Here is a 24,347-nt window from a genome sequence, read left to right on the forward strand (position 1 = left end):
TGGAAATCCAACATGCTACTTCTCAACCCTGACATCTTCTATAAGTGGAGAGTTTGGACACCCCTCCTGCACATTAGAAGGCAGAGAGTTTGGCCAACATTAATCTATTATGTATGGCCACCTTATAGCTGTTACACAACTGTCCCAGGATCTGCTCCCTTCACTTCTGTCCACTGCCTTTTGTTGTGGTTCACATCGAGCTTTGCAGGTTGCCTGGCGTGAGTCATAATCTCCCTAGGCCTTTTAAGCCCCATCAGGACATACACTTGTGTCTTCAGATTGTTATTCAAGACTTTAGTTTGTTACTCTCCTCCTCCTGTGCACCTTATGTTACTTGCCATCTCTGCTGCCCTACTAACTTTGCTGCATCCATCCTGCTGTTCCCAAGATACCTGAGGGTGTCTCGTCCATGCTATCCATGTGTCATCCTGCCAGCTGCACCGACGCTCTTGGGGCGTGTGTACCCACCAGGACCCGGGGCTTAGTGCGTTCAATTCACCAGGTGTGCCGTAATAATAAAGTTATGACTGAGTCTACACACTCACATGGGAAAAGTACAAACCAGGTGAGATGCAACACCTGCACTTAACAGGTCACGGTCCAGACTAGGAAAGTCCCTGATCTGACCCTGATTTGCCCCTGCCTGACTACGGAGGTTAGCACAATAAGATTAAGAAATGGTGCCTCCAACTCCAAAGCCTGAATGTCCTTAACTGCACCCTCACTATAGACAATGTGCAACATCAAAGCAATAATAACTATAGAAACAAATATACACACATTAAAGGATGAGGCACAGGCCTATGAACATGTTCACATAGTCACACAGGAAAAATGGAGGAAAATAAGCAGAACCAAAAAACAAACAGAAGAAGTAGAAACCTCCCAGACCCAAAATGAATGAGAAGGGAAAGAGTGCTAAGGAGGAAGACACACATATAGACTGTAGGAAAGCAACTGTGATTACTAAAACAAAATAATCTCTAGCTAAGGAGCTGGAATTCCAAACACCATCAACCTTGAATTATAGCCAGCAAAGAAGGCAGGTGCAAGGTGAGTATAAATAGCCCCTCCCAAGAAGTGATAGGGCAGAACCAAACAGGGAAGTGAGAGACACCTGAATAGAAGAAAAGAAAAGACAAAAGAACCATCAGCAGTTGGACAGAGACCAAACAGACTGTGGCTCAGCAGAAAGGGAAACCGACCACAAAGCAAGATGTTCCAGATCGAGTCTTGAAACTGAGGCATGACAAAGAACTGCAGGACGATTATAGTCCAACCACATGAATGGCTAAGGAGTGATTGTCTAGACTATTGGATGCACCCAGTAAGCCAGACTGATAGGCGAATGATAATTGTCGGGAATAAACGGCAAAAAGGGGGAATTCATCAAGACTGGCATTTTGATCCAGACTCTGGTGGAGTAAGATGTGCCAAATTCATTTAGAAAGCCTCTAAATAAATTTGGCGCATCTTTCAGCTCACGTATGCACCACTGTCAGAAAATGGAATCTCAGGCCATGCAAGGCAATGGTCGTCTTGCCTCTCTTATCGAAAAGTTGGAGTAAGTGCATTAAAAGTGGCTAATTGTTCTTGATCCTAATACTTCTTGATCCTTTCTTATCCACTGCACATTTTACTGTTCCACTATAACATCCCCCATATCTATCTCCACACTCTTCTTTCAATTTGTGTATTTAAAAATGCTCTTATGCTGAAGAAAAAGGTCAAAACAGAATTTATCTTGTCATATTCAGTTCCTTTTTATTCACATTTGGCTTGGTGCTGCTACAGAGACCAGGGTTGGTGACTGTGTGTTCTGCATTTTCTGGCTGAGCTCCATCAGTGACAGGCAGGTGAAAGCCCAATTATAGAGATGTTCTGCTGGGATGGAGCCGTGTCTCCAGACCGCTCCTCTGGGAATACCTGAAATATATCGGTCACGTATTATAAAATGTCTTGGCAATAAGTAGAATAACTCACCTTATGTTAACATCTCATGAAAATAATATAGCCTGTCACTGTGGATAACTGGCCAAAATGTGTGATGTATCGGTTCTGATCATTGAGTGGTGAACATATACACTGCTCAAAAAAAATAAAGGGAACACTCAAATAACACATCCTAGATCTGAATGAATGAAATATTCTCATTGAATACTTTGTTCTGTACAAAGTTGAATGTGCTGACAACAAAATCACACAAAAATCATCAATGGAAATCAAATTTATTAACCAATGGAGGCCTGGATTTGGAGTCACCCCCAAAATTAAAGTGGAAAGACACACTACAGGCTGATCCAACTTTGATGTAATGTCCTTAAAACAAGTCAAAATGAGTCTCAGTATTGTGTGTGGCCTCCATGTGCCTGTATGACCTCCCTACAATGCTGGGCATGCTCCTGATGAGGTTGCGGATGGTTTCCTGTGGGATCTCCTCCCAGACCTGGACTAAAGCATCCGTCAACTCCTGGACAGTCTGTGGGGCAACGTGACGGTGGATGGAGCGAGACATGATGTCCCTGATGTGCTCAATCGTATTCAGATATGGGGAACGGGCGGGCCAGTCCATAGCTTCAATGCCTTCATCTTGCAGGAACTGCTGACACACTCCAGCCACATGAGGTCTGGCATTGTCCTGCATTAGGAGGAACCTAGGGCCAACTGCACCAGCATATGGTCTCACAAGGGGTCTGAGGATCTCATCCCGGTACCTAATGGCAGTCAGGCTACCTCTGGCGAGCACATGGAGGGCTGTGCGGCCCTCCAAAGAAATGCCACCCCACACCATTACTGACCCACTGCCAAACCTGTCATGCTGAAGGATGTTGCAGGCAGCAGATCGCTCTCCACGGCGTCTCCAGACTCTGTTACATCTGTCACATGTGCTCAGTGTGAACCTGCTTTCATCTGTGAAGAGCACAGGGCGCCAGTGGCGACTTTGTCAATCCTGGTGTTCTGTGGCAAATGCCAAGCGTCCTGCACGGTGTTGGGCTGTGAGCACAACCTCCATCTGTGGACATCGGGCCCTCATACCACCCTCATGGAGTCGGTTTCTAACCGTTTGTGCAGACACATGCACATTTGTGGGCTGCTGGAGGTCATTTTGCCGTGCTCTGGCAGTGCTCCTCCTGTTCCTCCTTGCACAAAGGCAGAGGTAGCGGTCCTGCTGCTGGGTTGTTGCCCTCCTACGGCCCCCTCCACGTCTCCTGGTGTACTGGCCTGTCTCCTGGTAGCGCCTCCAGCCCCTGGATACTAGCTGACAGACACAGCAAACCTTCTTGCCACAGCTCGCATTGATGTGCCATCCTGGAGGAGATCCCACAGGAGACCATCCGCAATCTCATCAGGAGCATGCCCAGGCGTTGTAGGGTGGTCATACAGGCACGTGGAGGCCACACACAATACTGAGCCTCATTTTGACTTGTTTTAAGGACATTACATCAAAGTTGGATCAGCCTGTACTGTGTTTTTCCACTTTAATTTTGGGGGTGACTCCAAATCCAGGCCTCCATTGGTTAATAAATTTGATTTCCATTGATGATTTTTGTGTGATTTTGTTGTCAGCACATTCAACTTTATACAGAACAAAGTATTCAATGAGAATATTTCATTCATTCAGATCTAGGATGTGTTATTTGTGTGTTCCCTTTATTTTTTTGAGCAGTGTATATTTTCTGATCTGCTTATCAGCTAACCCCTGTGGCCCCCCTAGCAATATATTCCTTGGTATAAATTGCCAATTCCAACAAATATTAGTTAATGGGAAAACATCAGTCTAAAAATCTAATTTGTAAACCCAGCATAGAGTAAACTCACATGGCGGCCCCCATCCTCGGCTTTAACTACTCTGTTCCTGCATGGAGCCTTAGTAATAGAAAATCGATTTAAGGGTACGCTATATTTACCTTTAATGTACTTAGTAAGGATCTCTGGATTGAACTGTACAGACTGAGCAGTGGGGTCAAAAGACAATATCTTCCGTATCAAATCACTATTCACTTTCTACAAATATAAAAAGAAATTATGTTAGAATTAGATTATTAAAGGGATTGTCCAGTTAAAACAAGGTATCACCTATGCACATGATAGATGATTACTTGTTGATTGGCTGGTGCCGTACCACTGCGACCTACAGCACTCAGCAGATTGGGGAATTTTTATCCCTGACAGGTCACTTTTATCTCCATTACAAATTGGTGCGGCAGGTCTGACGCCCAACAGCTGCTCCATTCATTCTTTATGGGGCTACCGTAAAAATCCTCGGCAGTCCCATAGAGAATGAATGGAGCAGCTGTCGAGCGTGAGCATGGCCACTCCATTCTAACGGGAAGGAAGTTCCCCAATGTGCTGATTGGTGAGGGACCCAGTGGTTTGTCCCCCACCAATAAACAAGTCAGCATCTATTTTTTGGATAGGTGTTAACTTGTTTTCGCCGAACAGCTCCCTTAGTGTCTTGTTCACAGTTCACACCAACATGCTGCATTATTTTGCAAATAAATTAAATGACGCACACCCGACACCCCACTAAAATCAATTGGGACCTGTCAGATGTTGCAGGTGTTTGCTATGTGAGATATTTGGTACAGCTGTTAATTTCATTCTTTGATACTATGATAGAGCAGTAGAACAGAATCAGGCTAAGTTCACATGTCCAGTAATCATCTGTTGGAAACTGATCCAGTAAGCAAAAAAAAACAGATCCGTTTCAAACGGAAGAAAAACGGATGACTATTTAAAGGATACATTTTCCATAAACTTCAAATGTAAAAAAAAACGGATCCAGTTGAAATCTGTTTTTTTTAACTGAACAAAAAAGTGGTGTCTCTGTCCTGTTAAGATAACTGATCGCTGCAGGATCCGTTTCAAACAGATGATTACTGGACATGTGAACTTCGCCTTCGCAAAATGCTGACATGACCACAGGCTAAATAAATCACCAAGTATTTCCAAAGACCGTATCATACACACTCTGCAGCCTTTGAGAAAGCATTTTTAACAATATTTTTCTTACTTGTACATTTATCTTGTTGGTAGCATGAGATAGTCCGTGTTACAGTCCAGAGCTGTATTCCCAATTATGTTGGCTGGTATTGGAAATAGCCAAAAACGGGGTTAACAAATAGACCCCTAAAAGCTTTGAACTCATATAATTCAGTACGAGAGTTCGTTTTGTCTACAGTAAGGTGACTTGCGTAGACTACTCTGTGGTAGACGTACCATTTGTGCAACCTGTAAAGATACACAGGGGCTCGGTAGGTAAGGGGGACACAACCTCCTTAAAAGCAGCTTAAGTTAATGAATGACGAGGCTCGCAATTGTCAGTGGGCTCTTAGAGAGGTAAAGTGCTCTCTGTGCTGAAATAGCAAAGGGCACATACACTATAATGTTCTCCCACAGGGGTCCTTTGTTGTACCTGTTGTGACAGGGTCACTGGTGATGTATGTGAGGGGAGATATGTGTCACGGACAGGGCCGGCTTCAGGTTTTCTGGGCCCCGGGCGAAAGAGTCTCAGTGGGCCCCGTTAACACATACCACAATTTATGATGTACAGATACCGCAGAGAAATATATATATATAGTACAATGCAAAGATTTTACTTCTTACATTACATGAGCGATATCTATTGTAAATTCCACAATAGCTCAGAAACCAGCGAATCGCTCCACACAGTATACTGGCCCCCATAAAATGCTCCATACAGGATACTGGCCCCCATAAAATGCTCCATACGAAATACTGGCCCCCATATAACGCTCCATACGGAATACTGGCCCCCATATAACGCTCCATACAGAATACTGGCCCCCATATAACGCTCCGTACAGGATACTGGCCCCCATAAAATGCTCCATGTAGGCTGTTCCCCCCACATTATGTCCCATGCATGCTGTCCCCCCCCCTTATAATGCCCCATGCAGGATGTCACTCCCCCCCATATAATGCCCAATGCAGGATGTCACTCCCCCCCATATAATGCCCCATGCAGGATATCACTTCTCCCCCCCATATAATGCCCCATGCAGGATGTCACTCCCCCCCATATAATGCCCCATGCAGGATGTCACTCCCCCCCATATAATGCCCCATGCAGGATATCACTTCTCCCCCCCATATAATGCCCCATGCAGGATGTCACCCCCCATATAATGCCCCATGCAGGATGTCACTCCCCCCCATATAATGCCCATGCAGGATATCACTTCCCCCCCCCATATAATGCCCAATGCAGGATGTCACCCCCCATATAATGCCCCATGCAGGATCTCACCCCCCATATAATGCCCCATGCAGGATGTTGCTTCTCCCCCCTCATATAATGCCCTATGCAGGATGTCTCTTTCCCCCTCATAGAATGCCCCATGCAGGATGTCCCTTTCCCACACCATGTAATGCCCCATGCAGGATGTCCCTTTCCCCCCATATAATGACCCATGCAGGATGTCACCCCCCCTCTTTATAATGCCCCATGCAGGATGTCATCACCCCCCTGTTTATAATGCCCCATGCAGGATGTAACCCCCCCATATAATGCCCCATGCAGGATGTCACCCCCCATTTAATGCCCCATGCAGCATGTCACCCCCCCATATAATGCCCCATGCAGGATGTCCCTTTCCCCCCATATAATGCCCCATGCAGGATGTCACCCCCCTCTTTATAATGCCCCATGCAGGATGTCATCACCCCCCTGTTTATAATGCCCCATGCAGGATGTAACCCCCCCATATAATGCCCCATGCAGGATGTCACCCCCCATTTAATGCCCCATGCCTCCAGACGTTTAAAAAAAAAAAAATCAAATACTCACCTCACTCCTCCTCACCTGCTGCCGCTGCTCAGGTCCGGACTCCAGCATCGTCCCGCTCTGCGCTGCCTGTGACGGCTCAGGGGAGGGCGCGGTGGAAAGACGTCACCATACCCTCTGACCTGAGATGTCACAGGGAGCGCACAGCAGGAAGACAGCGGATCTGCAGAGGCACGGGGAGAGGTAAGTATCTGGCTTCTGGGGCCCTGAGCAAGCGGGAGGGAAGGGCGGCTGCTGGCACCGCACTCCTCCGCCCATAGCCCAGCAGGTTGCCCGACAGGGAGTGGGGCCCCCCGCCTGCTCAGGGCCCCGGCACTTGCCCGGGTGCGCCGGGTGCTGATGCCGGCCCTGGTCACGGAGGTTGGTTGCTGTGTTCCGTGATGTGAAACCCAGAAGCTTGTCTTCAGCATGTTGGGTGCTGAAGAGGTTAATCAGCCATCTTAAGTTGTTTTTTTTGTGAGCAGGTGTGAGATGGGCGGGAAGCCTGCTCACCATATCTCCACCTCAAGTGTGTGGCTGGAGAGGTTAAATCTGCAGCATTGAGTTTTTTTCAGTTGTCTGTTTGGAGACGACGGAAGTCTCCTGTGTGGAACTTCAGTAGGAGCTGAAGTGGATGGCAACCAGAGTGGATGAAACCGGCATGCTATGGACTGTGCTATAATCTATCTTTTGTTTTGCCATAAAGGCCATATTTAGGTTGTTTTCTGGTTTATGAAAGTAATAAACCAGCCACAGACTTTGATCCCCAAGTTTCATGTGTCTACCTCTGAGAGCAGCTGAGTGAGTCAACCTACCACACTGTCCACCCCTGGCTATGCCAACACATCACAGAAATCAAACCACCAGAGCACGCTCTGTAAAATGCCATGAAAGGACTTCTTTAGGCTGAGTTCACATACTGTAAGTGCATAAAAAAATTATCCAATTTTCATCCAGAAAAAATGGACAATTTTTCATCTGTGTTGTCTTTCTTTAAACATCATCAGTTTTTAACATTTGCAAGACCAAATATCTTCTCCTATGTTAATGATGGCAATGTATCTGTAAAAATCGAATATTATACAGTTGATCCGTACAGGATCTGATTTTATTTTTATTTTTGCTCACCCACAGACTCGAATGGAAAGAAGAGACTAGTGCATGCTGCAATTTTCGCTCAGGTGGACATTAAATTAACAGTAAGGCCATGTTCACATGTTTAGTATTTGGTCAGTATTTTACCTCAGTATTTGAAAGTCAAAACCAGGAGTGGATGAAAAATACAGAAGTGGTGACTGTTTCTATTATACTTTTCCTCCTGGTTCTACTCCTGGCTTACAAATACTGATGTAAAATACTGACCAAATACTGAACGTGTGCACATAGCCTTAACGGAAAGCAGTCATTATACTTATCTTATTGCATAGTGACCCACCAGTTTGCACTGATTCCAGCTGTGAATCTCCTCCGAGTCAGCCCAGGCCGGACAAAATAACAGTAACACAGCCTTGAGGATACTGTGCACCATGACAGGAGGCTCCTTGTAGCTCTTCAGTTCAGCAAATGACTGGTGGTCCAGCTTACTGACGCACTGCCTCAGGTCTTGCAGCATGAAGCGATGGAATAGTACTCCCACTCTCCTCTGTCCTGACCCTCGTTCTGCCTCTATAGTCATATAAATAGAAAGGAAATCGATTTGAACACAAAGATTATTCGGCTATCTACACAACGTTTGATCTGTTCATCAAAACGTATCGAATGACCAGTACATTGTCCATTGCCTTTTTGCTTGTGCATAAAAAATGTGCAGACAACTGTTAAGATATAATGTAGGACAGACATACTTTTGGGTACACCCCGCTGTCTGCCAGAGAGATATGCTGCTTTCTGATGCAGCTGCTAGCAAAGCTAGAAAAATACTAGAAGAAGTTTGTATGTTCTCCCCATGTTTGTGTGGGTTTCCTCCGGGTTCTCCGGTTTCCTCCCACACTCCAAAGACATACTGATAAGGAGTATAGATTGTGAGCCCCAATGGGGACAGTGCTGATATTGTCTGTAAAGCGCTGTGGAATATGATGGCGATATATAAGTGAGTAAAATAAATAAATAAGGGCCATTCAAATAACAATGATATAGTGATATCTATAATTATAACCGGGGATGCATGTCTCTGTCTGAAGCCTTTATAGACTGCGCATGCGCGACGCACAGTCTGGATCCAGACAGAAGCAGGCATGCAGCCGTTACAGGTAAGAGGAGTGTGTATGGCGCCGGAGATCGCGGTATGCGTTCAGTGTCTACGCATACCGCGATCTCCGGCGCCATACTTACATACTTACCTGACCTGGAGGAGCGTTGCCACGGCGCCTCTCTTCGCCGGAGACCGGGGCAGGAGTGAGGCATCAGATCGGCGCATGCGTGTAGCGCTATCTGACGCCATTTTACTGAAGACACATTTGCAGTGTGTCTTCAGCAAAATGGCGCCAGACAGCGCTGTGCTCTGGCACCGCACTCCTCCCCCAGCCTCCGGCAGAACAGTACGCAGCAGCGCTGGAGCACAGAGAAGAAAGGTGAGTTTTAGTGTTTATTTTTTTGTATGTGTACAGTGTGAAAGGGATGAGGGGTGCCACGCATACTAGGATTTGTGATGAGGGGTGCCACGCATTCCAGGATTGGGGATGAAGGGTGCCCGGCATACCAGGATTGGGGATGAGGGGTGCCATGCATACCAGGATTGGGGGTGAGGGGTGCCATGCATACCGGGATTTGGGATCAGGGGTGCCATGCATACCAGGATTGGGGGTGAGGGGTGCCATGCATACCAGGATTGGGGGTGAGGGGTGCCATGCATACCAGGATTGGGGGTGAAGGGTGCCATGCATACCAGGATTGGGGGTGAGGGGTGCCATGCATACCAGGATTAGGGGAGAGGGGTACCATGCATACCAGGATTGGGGGTGAGGGGTGACAATGCCTACCAGGATAGGATGATGGAGACAGGATGGGGGCAGCGCAAATACCAGGAGGGGGCAGCACATACCAGCATGGGAGACCATATACCAATAAAAATGCTTGCCACCCGGGCGTAGAACGGGTTCAATAACTAGTAGTATATATTATAGATTGTAAGCTTGCGAGCAGGGTCCTCACTCCTCTTGGTGTTGAATTATGTGTTACTCTGTAATGTCTGATATTGTCTCTACATGTCCCCTCTGAATTGTAAATTGCTGCGGAATATGTTGGTGCTATAGTAATAAAAAAAACTAGTCACCAATAATTAAGCAGCACAGCATGAGAGTCACTACTATTAGTGTTTTAGGGGTCATTGTCAAAATTACTAGTGTTGCATATTTACTAATATTAACTAGTACTGTCCCAACGTGTGTTTCCAACTTGTTCGTAAAGTCGTGTTATAATAGATTATTATTTATCCAGAAGCGGACATAGACAGAAGAATAAAACAAGGGCAAGACCAATATAAGGACCCTTTCCAGTCCGATATCTCATCATAATGCACCATTCCACCATCTTAATCGACTCCGTGGTCCGAGGAGGGACGTGGGAGGTGGCCCAGGTGCTACTCCAAATCAGACCCCGGTCACAGCTGTTGACCCACACCAGGGAATGCAGGAACGGGCAGGTTTGGCTGGTATGCAGACAGGCGGGTACTGGCAAGCACGGCTGGTAAGCAGACGGGCGGGTACTGGCAGGCACGGCTGGTATGCAGACAGGCGGGTACTGGCAGGTAGGTAAACAGGCTGGATAGGGACCAGTACAGACAGGGATACGGGGACAGAGCCGCAGGTGCGGAGGGGAAGCAGAGCAAGGCAGAGCAGAGCCGCAGGTGTGGAAGGGAAGCAGAGCATCAGGTGCAGCGGGCAAGCGGAGCAGGGCAGAGCAGACCAGAGCCGCAGGTGTGGAGGACAAGGGGAGCAGGGCAGAGCAGACCAGAGCTGCAGGTGCGGAGGGCAAGCGGAGCAGGGCAGAGTAGATCCGCAGTTGTGGAGGGCAAGCGGAGCAGGGCAGAGCAGAGCCGCAGGTGTGGAGGGCAAGTGGAGCAGGGCACAGTAGATCCGCAGGTGTGGAGGACAAGCGGAGCAGGGCAGAGCAGAGCCGCAGGTGCGGAGGACAAGCGGAGCAGGGCAGAGTAGATCCGCAGTTGTGGAGGGCAAGCAGAGCAGGGCAGAGCAGAGCCGCAGGTGCGGAGGGCAAGCGGAGCAGGGCAGAGCAGAGCCACAGGTGTGGAGGGCAAGCGGAGCAGGGTAGAGCAGAGCAGAGCCGCAGGTGCGGAGGGCAAGCGGAGCAGGGCAGAGCAGAGCCACAGGTGTGGAGGGCAAGCGGAGCAAGGTAGAGCAGACCAGAGCCGCAGGTGCGGAGGGCAAGTGCAGCAGGGCAGAGCAGAGCCACAGGTGTGGAGGGCAAGCGGAGCAGGGTAGAGCAGAGCAGAGCCGCAGGTGTGGAGGGCAAGCGAAGCAGGGCAGAGCAGACTAGAGCCGCAGGTGTGGAGGGCAAGCGGAGCAGGGCAGAGCAGACCAGAGCTGCAGGTGCGGAGGGCAAGCAGAGCAGGGCAGAGCAGAGCAGAGCCGCAGGTGCGAAGGGCAAATGGAGCAGGGCAGAGCAGAGCCACAGGTGTGGAGGGCAAGCGGAGCAGGGTAGAGCAGAGCAGAGCCGCAGGTGTGGAGGGCAAGCGGAGCAGGGCAGAGCAGACCAGAGCCGCAGGAGCGGAGGGGAAGCGGAGCAGGGCAGAGCAGACCAGAGCCGCAGGTGCGGAGGGGAAGCGGTGCAGGGCAGAGCAGAGCCGCAGGTGCAGAGGGGAAGCGGAGCAGAGCAGAGCCGCAGGTGCGGACAGACAGGACAGGGCTCTGTTCACAGGGACCAGGAAACACAGGAAGATAGCCCGAAAACAGGAGGTAGATACGGAGGCAGGGAAACGGACAAGCAGAACCAGATACACACAAGGTACTTGCTATGGAGTAGCGAGTGGACACAAAACTCACAAACAGAAGTACAGAGACAACGAGTAGGAGTTAGGCACTGGTTCAGACACTGCAGAAAAAGGGAAGGATCGGACATAGAGACAAACAAGTAACGGGCTAGGACACAGTTCAGACAGGAATGAGATACAGGAACGAGCCTGGGCATTCAGCCCCCAGGGTGGCGGAAACAGACTAAAAGTCACAGATACAGGTAACGGGCCTGGGTACTCAGCCCCCAGGGTGGCGGAAACAGACAAGATTCAGGACAGGACCTGGCAACTCACAGTTGCACAGAACACACTGTAAGAAAGTGCTGCTCAGGCACCTCCCACTGAGTGGAGGAGGTTTAAGTATCCAGAGACTCACAGCAATAGGCTGGGGACGCATTAGAATTGCGCACACTAACTTTAAGAATCAGGAAGTACCAGCGCCGCTGCCCTAAGCCAGCAGACAAGAGACATTCACACAGCAAGTAGAGGAGTATAGTGCACAGCCTGGACTGGTAGGTAAGTTGGCGGTCTTGCATGGTGGGAGATGGTAAGCCAAGCCAGCACGCCGCCAGGGATGTTACAGTACCCTCCCTTTACGCCCCCTCTTCTTCAAGCCTGCAAGGATTTTCTGTAGAGAAGTTGGAGACCAATCCTTCTCAATGGACTCCCAAGACTTCTCTTCAAGAAGACTACCTCTTTTGTCCACTAGAGGGAATGAGACAGGTCTCACCATCTTGGTGACTAGGATGCTTCCTCCCATCGAGCCATCCTCAGCATCAGATGGAAAGTCTCTCTCCATTTGTTATTATCGGGTAGCACCCCAAAGGATTCAAGGGACAACTGGAGGTCCTCCGCCTGGTAGGAGCGGTGCAGAGACTTGGGGGTAGCCACCAACTTGATGGACTTATTGCCAGACTTGTTAGAGATGGAAGATCCTTGCTTCGGGACCATCTTCAGTCTGGTCTCTGAGATGACACGTCTACGAGGCGGGGCGGTACCTGAAGCCAGATCATTGGTACAATCGTCGAGACTGTGTGGGGACATCGCCTCCGCTTCCCCTCCTTCGGAGACTTCAGCGCACAGCGAGTCAGCGACTAGCAGATCTGTTGAAGAAGAAGACTTTGCTGACTGTCCTGAAGGTATGGGGACCGGACACCCCTTGTACCTCAGCAGTCCCCCAGGAAACACCATGCAGGATTTCCAGACCTGAGCGGCTCTGGACGACCAGTGGGTAAACCAGACAGCACCTGGAATGTGATCTTCTTCATGTATAATGCTCCAATCTGGAGCTTAATTTATACAGACATATTTTGACTGTTTCTGAGTAGGGCTCGTCCTACCCCTGGCAATGCCCAAATCGGATTCTGGAGTTGTCGGATGGGGATCAGACTCTTCACGGCTTTCAGCCCCAAACTTCCGGTTAATCCGAGGCCTTCACTTGCCATGGAGACAGTCACAATCATCTGTGGAGAGGAAACACTAACGCTAAAGGCAGCCTCTCCTACTGGCCCGAGGCTTTGGGACTCCCCAAACTTCGCAGAACAAAAGACCTTTAGGGTGTTCCTACAACCGCAGCGATACCGCAATCCGATTTCATGACTGAGTTCCGGCTTCTGCTTTGCCTGACGAACATGGTCAACCTTCATGGATTCTGCATGGGAAGCTGCCTCTAGAGTCTTTAGGAGGACAGTACCTGAAGTGACGGCTTTCCTCTAAGTCTTGCTTGTCTGGACTGCCTCTTAGAGTTGGGAAGGGAAGTATTCTGCTTTGTCTGCTGAACACTGTTATCCTCCATGGATTTTGCGTGGGTAGCTGCCTTTTCAGGCTGGGGAACAGGTGGCCTTACTTCACGCGTCACCCATCTAGACTGCTCCAGGATATTGGAAGAGGAAGTATTCGCAGGAGAGTCAGGGTCATCGAAGACAATAAGAAAGGCCACCAGGAAGGCCTGTAGGTTAGGATAGGATCCGTTGCTTCCCATAGTGGGGTGATCCAATTCAAGGCATCACCCGCTAGGTAGGACATCAGAAATGCTACTTTAACCCGATCGGTGGGAAAATAGTGAGCATAGAATGTGAAATGCAGCATGCATTGCTCACAAACGCACGGCTTTGTTTTGGATCCCCATAGTACAGTGGTGGATACGCAGGAACGAGTGCTGATAGCTCCATTTGGGCTGGTGCGTAAATCGCCTGGACCTCAGCTTCAGAAAAAAATTTTTCTTGGTGCATGTATTTGTCAGATGAGGATTCAAATGTCTCAGAGAGCGAAGGGCCATGGGACTCAATGGGGACCATGGCCTGAGCAAACTGTTGCGCTTACGCCGGGACTGTTTGGCGTGAGCGTGGTTAGTGGTCCCACTGGGCCACGAACCGAGGAGTGCCTGCAGGGGCGAGACTAGGGACCTTGCTTGACCTGACCACGGATGCACAGCGCCTTAATTGACTCCGTGATCCGAGGAGGGACGTGGGAGGTGGCCCAGGTGGGGGCAGGTTTGGCTGGTATGCAGACAGGCGGGTACTGGCGGGCACGGCTGGTATGCAGACAGGCGGGTACGGGCAGGTAGGTAAACAGGCTGGATAGGGACCAGTACAGACTAGGATACGGGGACAGAGCCGCAGGTGCGGAGGGGAAGCGGAGCAGGGCAGAGCAGAGCAGAGCCGCAGGTGCGGAGGGGAAGCGGAGCAGGGCAGAGCAGAGCCGCAGGTGCAGAGGGGAAGCAGAGCAGGGCAGAGCAGAGCACAGCAGCAGGTGCAGAGGGCAAGCGGAGCAGGGCAGAGCAGAGCAGTACCGCAGGTGCGGAGGGGAAGCGGAGCAGGGCAGAGCAGAGCCGCAGGTGCGGAGGGCAAGCAAAGCAGAGCAGAGCAAATCAGAGCCGCAGGTGAGGTGGGCAAGCGGAGCAGGGCAGAGAAGACCAGAGCCGCAGGTGCGGAGGGCAAGTGGAGCAAGGCAGAGCAGAGCTGCAGGTGCAGAGGGCAAGCGGAGCAGGGCAGAGCAGACCAGAGCCGCAGTTGCGGAGGGGAAGCGGAGCAGGGCAGAGCAGAGCCGCAGGTGCGGAGGGGAAGCAGAGCCGCAGGTGCGGACCGGAAGCGGAGCAGAGCCGCAGGTGCGGAGAGCAAGCGGAGCAGGGCAGAGCAGAGCCGCAGGTATGGAGAGCAAGTGGAGCAGGGCGGAGTAGACCAGAGCCGCAGGTGCGGAGGGGAAGCGGAGCAGGGCAGAGCAGACCAGAGCCGCAGGTGCGGAGGGCAAGCGGAGCAGGGCAGAGTAGATCCGCAGTTGTGGAGGGCAAGCGGAGCAGGACAGAGCAGAGCCGCAGGTGCGGAGGGCAAGTGGAGCAGGGCACAGTAGATCCACAGGTGTGGAGGGCAAGCAGAGCAGGGCAGAGCAGAGCCGCAAGTGCGGAGGGCAAGCGGAGCAGGGCAGAGCAGAGCCGCAGGTGCGGAGGGCAAGCAGAGCAGGGCAGAGGAGAGCACAGCCGCAGGTGCGAAGGGCAAGCGGAGCAGGGCAGAGCAGACCAGAGCCGCAGGTGCGGAGGGGAAGCGGAGCAGGGCAGAGCAGAGCCGCAGGTGCAGAGGGGAAGCGGAGCAGAGCAGAGCCACAGGTGCGGAGGGGAAGCGGAGCAGAGCAGAGTCGCAGGTGCGGACAGACAGGACAGGGCTCTGTTCACATGGAACAGACAGGGACCGGGAAACACAGGAAGATAGCCCGAACACAGAACGTAGATAGAGAGGCAGGGAAACGGGACAAGCAGAACCAGATACACACAAGGTACTTGCTATGAAGTAGCGAATGGACACATAACTCACAAACAGAAGTACAGAGACAACGAGTAGGAGTTAGGTACTGGTTCAGACACTGCAGGAAAAGGGAAGGATCGGACATAGAGACAAACAAGTAACGGGCTAGGGCACAGTTCAGACAGGAACGAGATACAGGAACGAGCCTGGGCATTCAGCCCCCAGGGTGGCGGAAATAGACTAAAAGTCACAGATACAAGTAACGGGCCTGAGTACTTAGCCTCCAGGGTGGCAGAAACAGACTAGAAGTCACAGATACAGGTAACGGGCCTGGGTACTCAGCCCCCAGGGTTGCGGAAACAGACAAGATTCAGGACAGGACCTGGCAACTCACAGTTGCACAGAATACACTGTAAGAAAGTGTTGCTCAGGCACCTCCCACTGGGTGGAGGAGGTTTAAGTATCCAGAGACTCACAGCAATAGACTGGGGACGCATTAGGACTGTGCACACTGTAACTTTAAAAATCAGGAAGTACCAGCGCCGTCGCCCTAAGCCAGCAGACAAGAGACATGCACACAGCAAGTAGAGGAGTATAGTGCACAGCCTGGACTGGTAGGTAAGTTGACGGTCTTGCATGGTGGGAGATGGTACGCCATGCCAGCACGCCGCCAGGGATGTTACACTATCCCTGTATTTATGCACTCACATGCTATGCTGCTTAATTATTGGTGACTAGATCACTGTTATTTGAAAGACCATTTATGTGTCCCATCTTTTTATAAGTCTACCCTGTCCTTATTTATAGTATATAAAATAGACATTTAACAATTATCTAATAAAATGTATTGATTTTATAAGGGACAGTGTTTCATCTCTCTCTTCTGGGCATTTTTCCCCTTGGCGTTTGTATGTTATATAGAACAGCTAGATGTAACCACCAGTACTTGTGGTCACAAACTCTCTGGTATAGTAACTACAGTAAATGTAAAGCAATGAGAGTACCAAAAAAGAAAACTTTTAATAAATGACGATAAAAAGAGCCATGCTCATGCAACCGTATATAGATTTGTTAAAAACCAGGGTGCTATAATACACAAAACTATGATTCAAAAATAAAGTGCCCACGACGAAAACAGTGCGGATAAAAAACTTGAAAGGTCTCACAAATCTCCTTCGTAGAAGTTGTGACCCAAGAAGATAAGCGTTGCAGGAAGGGGGAGGCAATGTAGTAACCCTAATATCCCCTGTTGTGCCCCAAGTATAGACTCCTGCCCTGATAAAGGTAGTACCCAAGTATGGACCTATTGTACATGACCCCCTAAAAATCCCAAGCATTTCAACTTTGATATCCAGGCCTCATTAGGGAAATCATGAATAAGGGGTGGAAAGTTACAAATGAACTTTAATGATGCTATGGTCCTATGTAGGGCCGTGCAGTGGCACAAAGCCCTGTTAACAGCATAAGGGGTCTAGTCTGGAGAGTGCCTAATAGCTTTTGTGTTAAATGTCTATGCTTGGGCACGACAGGGGATATTAGGGTTACTATATTGCTATATTACCTACCCCTTCCTCCAACGCTTATCTTCTTGGGCCACAACAGCAAAGATTTTGGTGAGACCTTTAAAAATTTTTATCCGCACTGTGTTCGTCGTGGGCACTTTATTTTTGAATCACAGTTTTGTGTAGTATAGCACCTGGATTTTTAACAAATCTACGTATATATGGTTGCATGAGCATGGCTTTTTTATTATCATTTATTAAAGGTTGTGTTTGTATGTTGTAAGCATGTGATTGCTACAGCCCATCACTCTTTAATAGTGGCTGCAGAGGTCACATATGTCAGGACAGAACGTAAGCAGTGCCGCGAGGAACTCAGGCAGCATTAGAAGACGAGCAGCAGAGGATTGGTAAACTGAGTGTTAGGAATGGTGCGAATCGCTTTGCAGGACCCGGTCCAGCGGCCGGATTATGGATCTGTACCTATCAGACAGGAGGCCTGAGAGCTGTCTCCTACCTGATGGCATCTCCAACTCTTGATTAGCCAGTCTGGTGCGATTTCATCATTGTGGTGTGACGCACATGTGACATCACATCTGGCTGGATGATCAAAGCAAGAGCCACGGATGCCCAGAGGTAGGAGGTGGTTCTAAGGGCTTTTGTCCGCTGATTACTGATGTGACCACTGAACCTGGTCGATTTGCTCCATCTCTCGTGAGTATACTACAACCCCTGGCAAAAATTATGGAATCACTGGGCTCGGAGGATGTTCATTCAGTTGTTTAATGTTGTTGAAAAAAAGCAGATCACTGACATGGCACAAATCTAAAGTCATTTTAAATGGCAACTTTAGGGCTTTAAGAAACACTAAAAGAAATCAAGATTAAAAATGTGGTACTCAGTAAGGGTAATTTTTTTCAGACCAAGCAGAGGGAAAAAATTATGGAATCACTCAGTTCTGAGGAAAAAATTATGGAATCATCCTGTAAATTTTCATTTCCAAAACTAACACCTGCATCAAATTAGATCTGCTCGTTAGTGTGCATTTAAAAAGGAGTGATCACACCTTGGAGAGCTGTTGCATTGCACCAAGTGGACTGACATGAATCATGACTCCAACACGAGAGATGTCAATTGAAACAAAGGAGAGGATTAACAAAATCTTAAAAGAAGGTAAATCATCACGCAATGTTGCAAAAGATGTTGGTTGTTCACAGTCAACTGTGTCTAAAATCTGGACCAAATACAAACAACATGGGAAGGTTGTTAAAGGCAAACATACTGGTAGACCAAGGAAGACATCAAAGCGTCAAGACCGGAAACTTAAAGCAATATGTCTCCAAAATAGGAAATGTACAACAAAACAAATGAGGAACGAAATATGTTATTATTCATTAGAACGAACAGAGATCTGGAGTCTAGTGAGAGATAGAACATATATTACAATGACACATAATTGTTCATTACACAATTTACATAAAGGTGGACAACTCCTTGAATTTCATTAATAACAGTCTGTACAATACCCAACCCCATGCTCATGGGAAGAGAGACTGAGCTTCTCCTCTATTAAACAGGATAATACTGCCCTCTAGTGTAAAATATTAAACATACTTCTTTAGACATTTTTTCAGGACCTATCTCCTTTTCCACCCACAAAATATACTCCCACAAGCTAAATAGATGATGGCTGGGACAATCTCAGTTTTTCTAATGTCCTCTAAGTTTCTTTCCTAATGGAAAAGGTTGACAGGTGTATGTCGGAAATGAGGATTTGGTCTGAAAGGCTGATGTATTAAACAAATCTAATAATAACTTGCTTAGCCAATAGAAAAATTACCTAACACAGCCCTTTTTTGGATGTTTGCAGATGTTTCTTCCTCCAAAATTTCATAACAAGCTCCCTGTAGCATCTGCAGCATTTTCTGTAGGTCCTGATACTCATGGGCTGGTAAATCCTTGCAGTGGCCAGTGTTTAGATCCAGAACTCCCAGAGCTCTTCCTGATGGATCACGGATGGGTACAGCAATGTGGCGTTCTCCATAGGCATCTGTTGTGATAACTTCTGAGCTGTCTGCACATTTAAATAGATAGTCCCTGTGCAAACAGATGTCTGGTATTATTCTCATAGTGGGACATTAAAAATATCATGGCAATCATACTATGGAGCAATAGAGTAAGGTCACCAAATAAATATGACTAAAAAGAGCACAAAACCAAATATAGCTCCCAGAAAAAAAAATACTCTAAAATCTGGGTAATGAATTCTATGTAAGATATGTAATAATATAGAGTAAGGATGCATCTACACTGGTGGATAATCCTAGAAGCGCTCGCTCTTTTCCCAAAAAATATGCAGTCTATACAGGCGGTCAAATACCTGAAGGACAAGCAATATGTTCATTCTGTCGGTGGAATGCTTTTTAAATTTGCTTAATAATCATGATTCTCAGCAGCACATTGTCCTGTGTAAACTGGACAAGTGCTGCAGAGAAAAATTATATCCTATGTGCACAGAATGATCGTATTAACGATCGTTCTGTGCATATGGAAGTACAGTCCGCCTGATTTAACAGGTTATCAAACAATTAATAAGTCTCTATGCAGTCGATCGTTGGTTGTTTAATCGCAGTGTAAAACAGACGCATAGGTTAAGTTCCCACAATGAGTTGTTGGTGAGTTTTTGACTCTGCGTATTTGCATTGCGAAAAATTTGTAGCATCTTACAGTTCCAGAAAAGTAGATGAGATTTCTAGAAATCTCATGCCCATTGTGCTTTTTTTTAAGCAGTATAAAATGACCTGTGGTGCGTTTTTGAAATCCGTAACATCAATTTCTCTTGCGATTACGCCAAGTTTTATGTGCAGATTTTTTCCATAGAATTTTCCATTAGATGCAGAAAATCTGCAGGTAACAGACGCAAGGTGAAGAAATGCTTCAGAAAAACTTCAACATCCACAACTCGCCAAATACTCATTGCGGTAACCTTAGACAGGTGACATGATGCCGAAAATGATCATTTTTAAACAGGCTTAAAAATAATTTCACCCGATGAATGAGCATTTTGTCTCTGTAGATGGGCCGATAGTCTGGAACGAGGGGTATTGGCCAGTGTAAATGCGTCTTTACTAGTGTTGAGCATTCCGATACTGAAATATCGGGTATCGGCCGATATTCGCGGTATCGGAATTCCGATACTTAATTCCGATACTTTTACAATATCGAATACCGGAATCGGAAGTTCCCATAATGCCTGCGCTCTGCAGTGTCTCTGAAGGATGACAAGCTGGATGGCAGCGCTCATGAGAATGCCATCCCAGCGTGGGAGAATTCTCCTGATTGTTTAAAAGCCGGCGGGCGGTAAAAAGCCGCCGGCTTTTAAACAATCACACAGCCCCATACTGCTTCCCCGCAGCCTCCCACCCCGATCCTCCGCTCCCCTCGCCACCTCCCATCCCGATCGTAAGTTAGGACCGGGCGGGGAGCGCAGCACCAAGGAGCGGGGAGCGAAGAACCCGGGCGGGGAAGCCGGCAGTGAAAAGACTTCACCGCCGGCTTTCCCGTTCTGTGCTGCGCTTTCCCGCCGGTTATTTCAAATGAACAGCTGAGGTATCAGGTGATGCCGATCAGCTGTTCATTTGAAGTCGCCGCGGTGCCCTCGGAGGGTTCATGTGAGTTCATGCTTCACTGCATTGCATGAACTCACATGAACTTTCCCACGGTCGCACAGGTCAGCCTCATCTCCCAGACCGGTCATGATTGGTGTGTGTGGGTGTCTGTGCGGGTGTGCGCGGTGTGTGGGGTGTCTGTGAGGTGTCTGTGCGGTGTCTGCGGGTGTGTGCGGTGTCTGCGCGATGTCTGCGGGTGTGTGCGGTGTCTGTGCGATGTGTGTGGGTGTGCGCGGTGTCTGTGCGATGTGTGCGGGTGTGTGCGTGCAGGCAGACATAGGCCGATGTGACACTACTACTCCCATCGGCCTATGTCTGACCCCCGTCCACTCCTGTAGTAGTAGTAGTTCCCATCAGCCTGATCCTGCTATATAAATTGCCCTACTGTGTCCCCAATAAATGTTAAATACATGTCATTGGTGGCCAGTGGTTGCCTACAATAAATTAGTTCATACATTACCTGTCCCCGCCGATCGCCACCTAAAATAAAGTAAAAAATAAAAAACGACACCTATACTCACCTAGACACCTAATTCCCCGAAGCCATCGATCTCCTGTAATAAAATATAAAATAATAAACCACAACCTTATCCTTACCCCTCCGTAGTAGTCCACGAGTGTCCCACGATGATCTCCAGTTTAGAGCAGCCACATAGAATGTGACCGCTCTGAACCGCTGCCGCCGCTAGAATGACGGGGCCGTAAAGCAGCCCCGTCATTGCATAAGCGGGTTCGCCGGAGTTCAGGCAGCGCTGCTCCGGTCAGCTCCTTTACGGCCCTGCTGTATCGTGAGAAATTCCCACGGTACAGCAGTGCCGTAAAGGAGGTCTCCGGAGCTGCGCTGCCTGAATGCACTCCGGTGACCTCAGTCAGTGGCTCCCGCTGCCGGGAGCGGACGTGTTCCCGGCAGCGTGAGCTTACAGCTGCCATGCACAGCTGTCACCATCTCCAGATGTGACAGCTGTGCATGGGAGATCAGCGCAGTAACGTGGACAGGTAACTATTTTTTTTTTAGTAAACTATGAATTAAATAAAATGGTGTTTTATTTCAAATAAATTATTTTTTTCTGGGTGTAGTGTGTTTTTTATTTTTAACACTTTGTAGGTTAGTAATGGGGGTGTCTTATAGACGCCCATCATTACTAACCTGGGCTTTATGGCAGCTGGCGCTGACATGAACCCCAACCCCATTACCCCCTGCCACCGCACCAGGGCAGCGTGGAAGAGCGAGGCTAAGTGCCAGAATTGGCGCATCCTATGGATGCACCATTTCTGGGGCGGCTGACGGCTGGTGTTTCTAGCCTGGGAGGGGGCCAATATTCATGGCACCCTTCCTGGGCTATTAATATCAGCCCCCAGCTGTCTGCCTAGCCTTTGCTAGCTATTAAAATAGGGGGGACCCCATGTCATTTTTTTTGGGGGGTCCCCCATTTTAATAGCTAGTAAAGGCTAGGTATTCAGCTGGGGGCTGATATTAGTAGTCTGGGAAGCTCCGTGGGTATTACCCCCTTCCCAGGCTTCAAACATCTGCCCCAGCCGTCTGCTTAACCTCCGCTAGAGACTAAAATTATGGGGCATCCCACGCCAATTTTTTTTTTAAATAAATTCTTTATTTTAACACTAAATGACATTTGAGGAGTTAATAAAGATGCAGTCCCTAAATTATTATTTATTTTTTAATTAATTTTTCCCAAAAATTTTGACGTGGGCTTTGCCATATTTTTGTATGCCAGCCAGGTACAGCATCCAGCTTCTATGAACGCGCCATTTTCTGGGGTGGCTGCCGACTGCAATTTGCAGTGGGGGGGAGGCCCAGAAAGCTTGGGCCTCCCTGCGCTGCAGATTCCATCCCCCAGCTGCCTAGTTGTACCTGGCTGGACACAAAAATAGGGAGAAGCACCACGTATTTTTTTTTTAAATTATTTCATGAAATATTTTTTTTTTAAAAAGGGCTTCCCGATATTGTTGTGTCCGGCCAGGTACAAATAGGCAGCTGGTGGTTGGGGGCAGCCCGTTCCTGCCTGCTGTACCTGGCTGGACACAAATATAGTGCGAAGCCCCACGTCAATTTTTTTTAAATTATTTCAGGAAATTCATGAAATAATTAAAAAAAAATTGACGTGGGGCTTCGCACTATATTTGTGTCCAGCCAGGTACAGCAGGCAGGAACGGGCTGCCCCCAACCACCAGCTGCCTATTTGTACCTGGCCGGACACAACAATATAGGGAAGCCCTTTTTTTCTTAATTATTTCATGAATTTCATGAAATAATTAAAAAAAAAAATACGTGGAGCTTCGCCCTATTTTTGTGTCCAGCCAGGTACAACTACGCAGCTGGGGGCTGGAATCTGCAGCGCAGGGAGACCCAAGCTTTCTGAGCCCCACCCGCTGCAAATTGCAGTCCGCAGCCGCCCCGGAAAATGGCGCGTTCATAGAAGCGCCATCTTCTGGCGCTGTACCCAACTCATCCAGGGCCCTGGTGCGGTGGCTCACTGGGTAATAAACGGGTTAAGGCCAACTTGGCATTATCAGCTGGCCCTAAGCCCGAAATTCATGGGGTCACGCCAATATTAGACATGACCACCATGAATTTCTAGTAAAGTATTTAAAAAAAACACAACACCCAGAATAAAGTCCTTTAATTGAAATAAAGACACAATTCTTTATTGTTCTAAATTAAACCATACCTACCATCACGCCCATTCCAGCTGAAGCCAACGATCTCCTGCAATAAAAGAAAAATAATAAACCAACCTCATCCTTACCTTCCCATGGATCCCACGACAGCTTCAGCTCTGCTACATCGAGATGACAGGCTGGACCGCAGCAGAACGCTGCCATCCAGCCTGTCATCCCGCAGACACTGAGAAGCGCAGGCATGCTTGCGCTCCTCAGTGTCTCTCTGTGACGTCATCCAGATGAGCCGAGTTCATGTCCAATGAACTCAGCTCACCTCATGCACGTCACTGACAGCGTGGGAAAATTCTCACGCTGAAGCGCTGAGTGCAGGAGAATTTTCCCACGCTGTCAGTGACGTGCATGAGGTGAGCTGAGTTCATTGGACATGACCTCGGCTCATCTTTATGCCGTCACAGAGAGACACTGAGGAGCGCAAGCATGCCTGCGCTTCTCAGTGTCTGCGGGATGACAGGCTGGATGGCAGCGTTCTGCTGCGGTCCAGCCTGTCATCTCGATGTAGCAGAGCTGAAGCTGTCGTGGGAACCATGGAAAGGTAAGGATGAGGTTGCTTTATTATTTTTCTTTTATTGCAGGAGATCATTGGCTTCAGCTGGAATGGGCGTGACGGTAAGTATGGTTTAATTTAGAACAATAAAGAATTGTGTGTTTATTTCAATTAAAGGACTTTATTCTGGGTGTTTGTGTTTTTTTTTTTAACTTTGACTATGGGGTTAGTAATGGGGGTGTCTTATAGACGCCTCTCCATTACTAACCTGGGCTTGATGTCAGCTGGTATTATAAGCTGACATCAACCCCAACCCTATTACCCCACTGCCACCGCTACAGGGCAGTGGGAAGAGCGAGGCTAAGTGCCAGAGTTGGCGCATCCTATGGATGCGCCATTTCTGGGGCGGCTGACGGCTGGTGTTTCTAGCCTGGGAGGGGGCCAATATTCATGGCACCCTTCCTGGGCTATTAATATCAACCCCCAGCTGTCTGCCTAGCCTTTGC

The 24,347-nt window shown here is 48.5% G+C and overlaps 1 protein-coding gene across 2 annotated transcripts in view; it reads right to left on the reverse strand.

Moving 5' to 3' along the window:
- Positions 1-1,747: 1,747 nt before the first annotated feature.
- Positions 1,748-24,347, reverse strand: part of EFCAB5 (EF-hand calcium binding domain 5) — a 70,495-nt gene continuing 47,895 nt past the window's right edge. For both annotated transcript variants that reach the window (XM_073667968.1, XM_073667969.1), the window contains 4 exons: positions 18,830-19,086; positions 8,223-8,452; positions 3,909-4,005; positions 1,748-1,926 (listed from right to left, as the gene is read on the reverse strand). In XM_073667968.1, coding sequence (XP_073524069.1) covers positions 1,769-1,926; positions 3,909-4,005; positions 8,223-8,452; positions 18,830-19,086 — 742 coding nt within the window. In that variant the 3' untranslated portion in view covers positions 1,748-1,768. The remainder of the gene's footprint in view (positions 1,927-3,908; positions 4,006-8,222; positions 8,453-18,829; positions 19,087-24,347) is intronic.

Source organism: Phyllobates terribilis, unplaced genomic scaffold (assembly GCF_046119375.1).
Source record: "Phyllobates terribilis strain yellow unplaced genomic scaffold, ASM4611937v1 Scaffold_2__4_contigs__length_985480577, whole genome shotgun sequence".
NCBI classification, from domain to species: Eukaryota; Metazoa; Chordata; class Amphibia; order Anura; family Dendrobatidae; genus Phyllobates; species Phyllobates terribilis.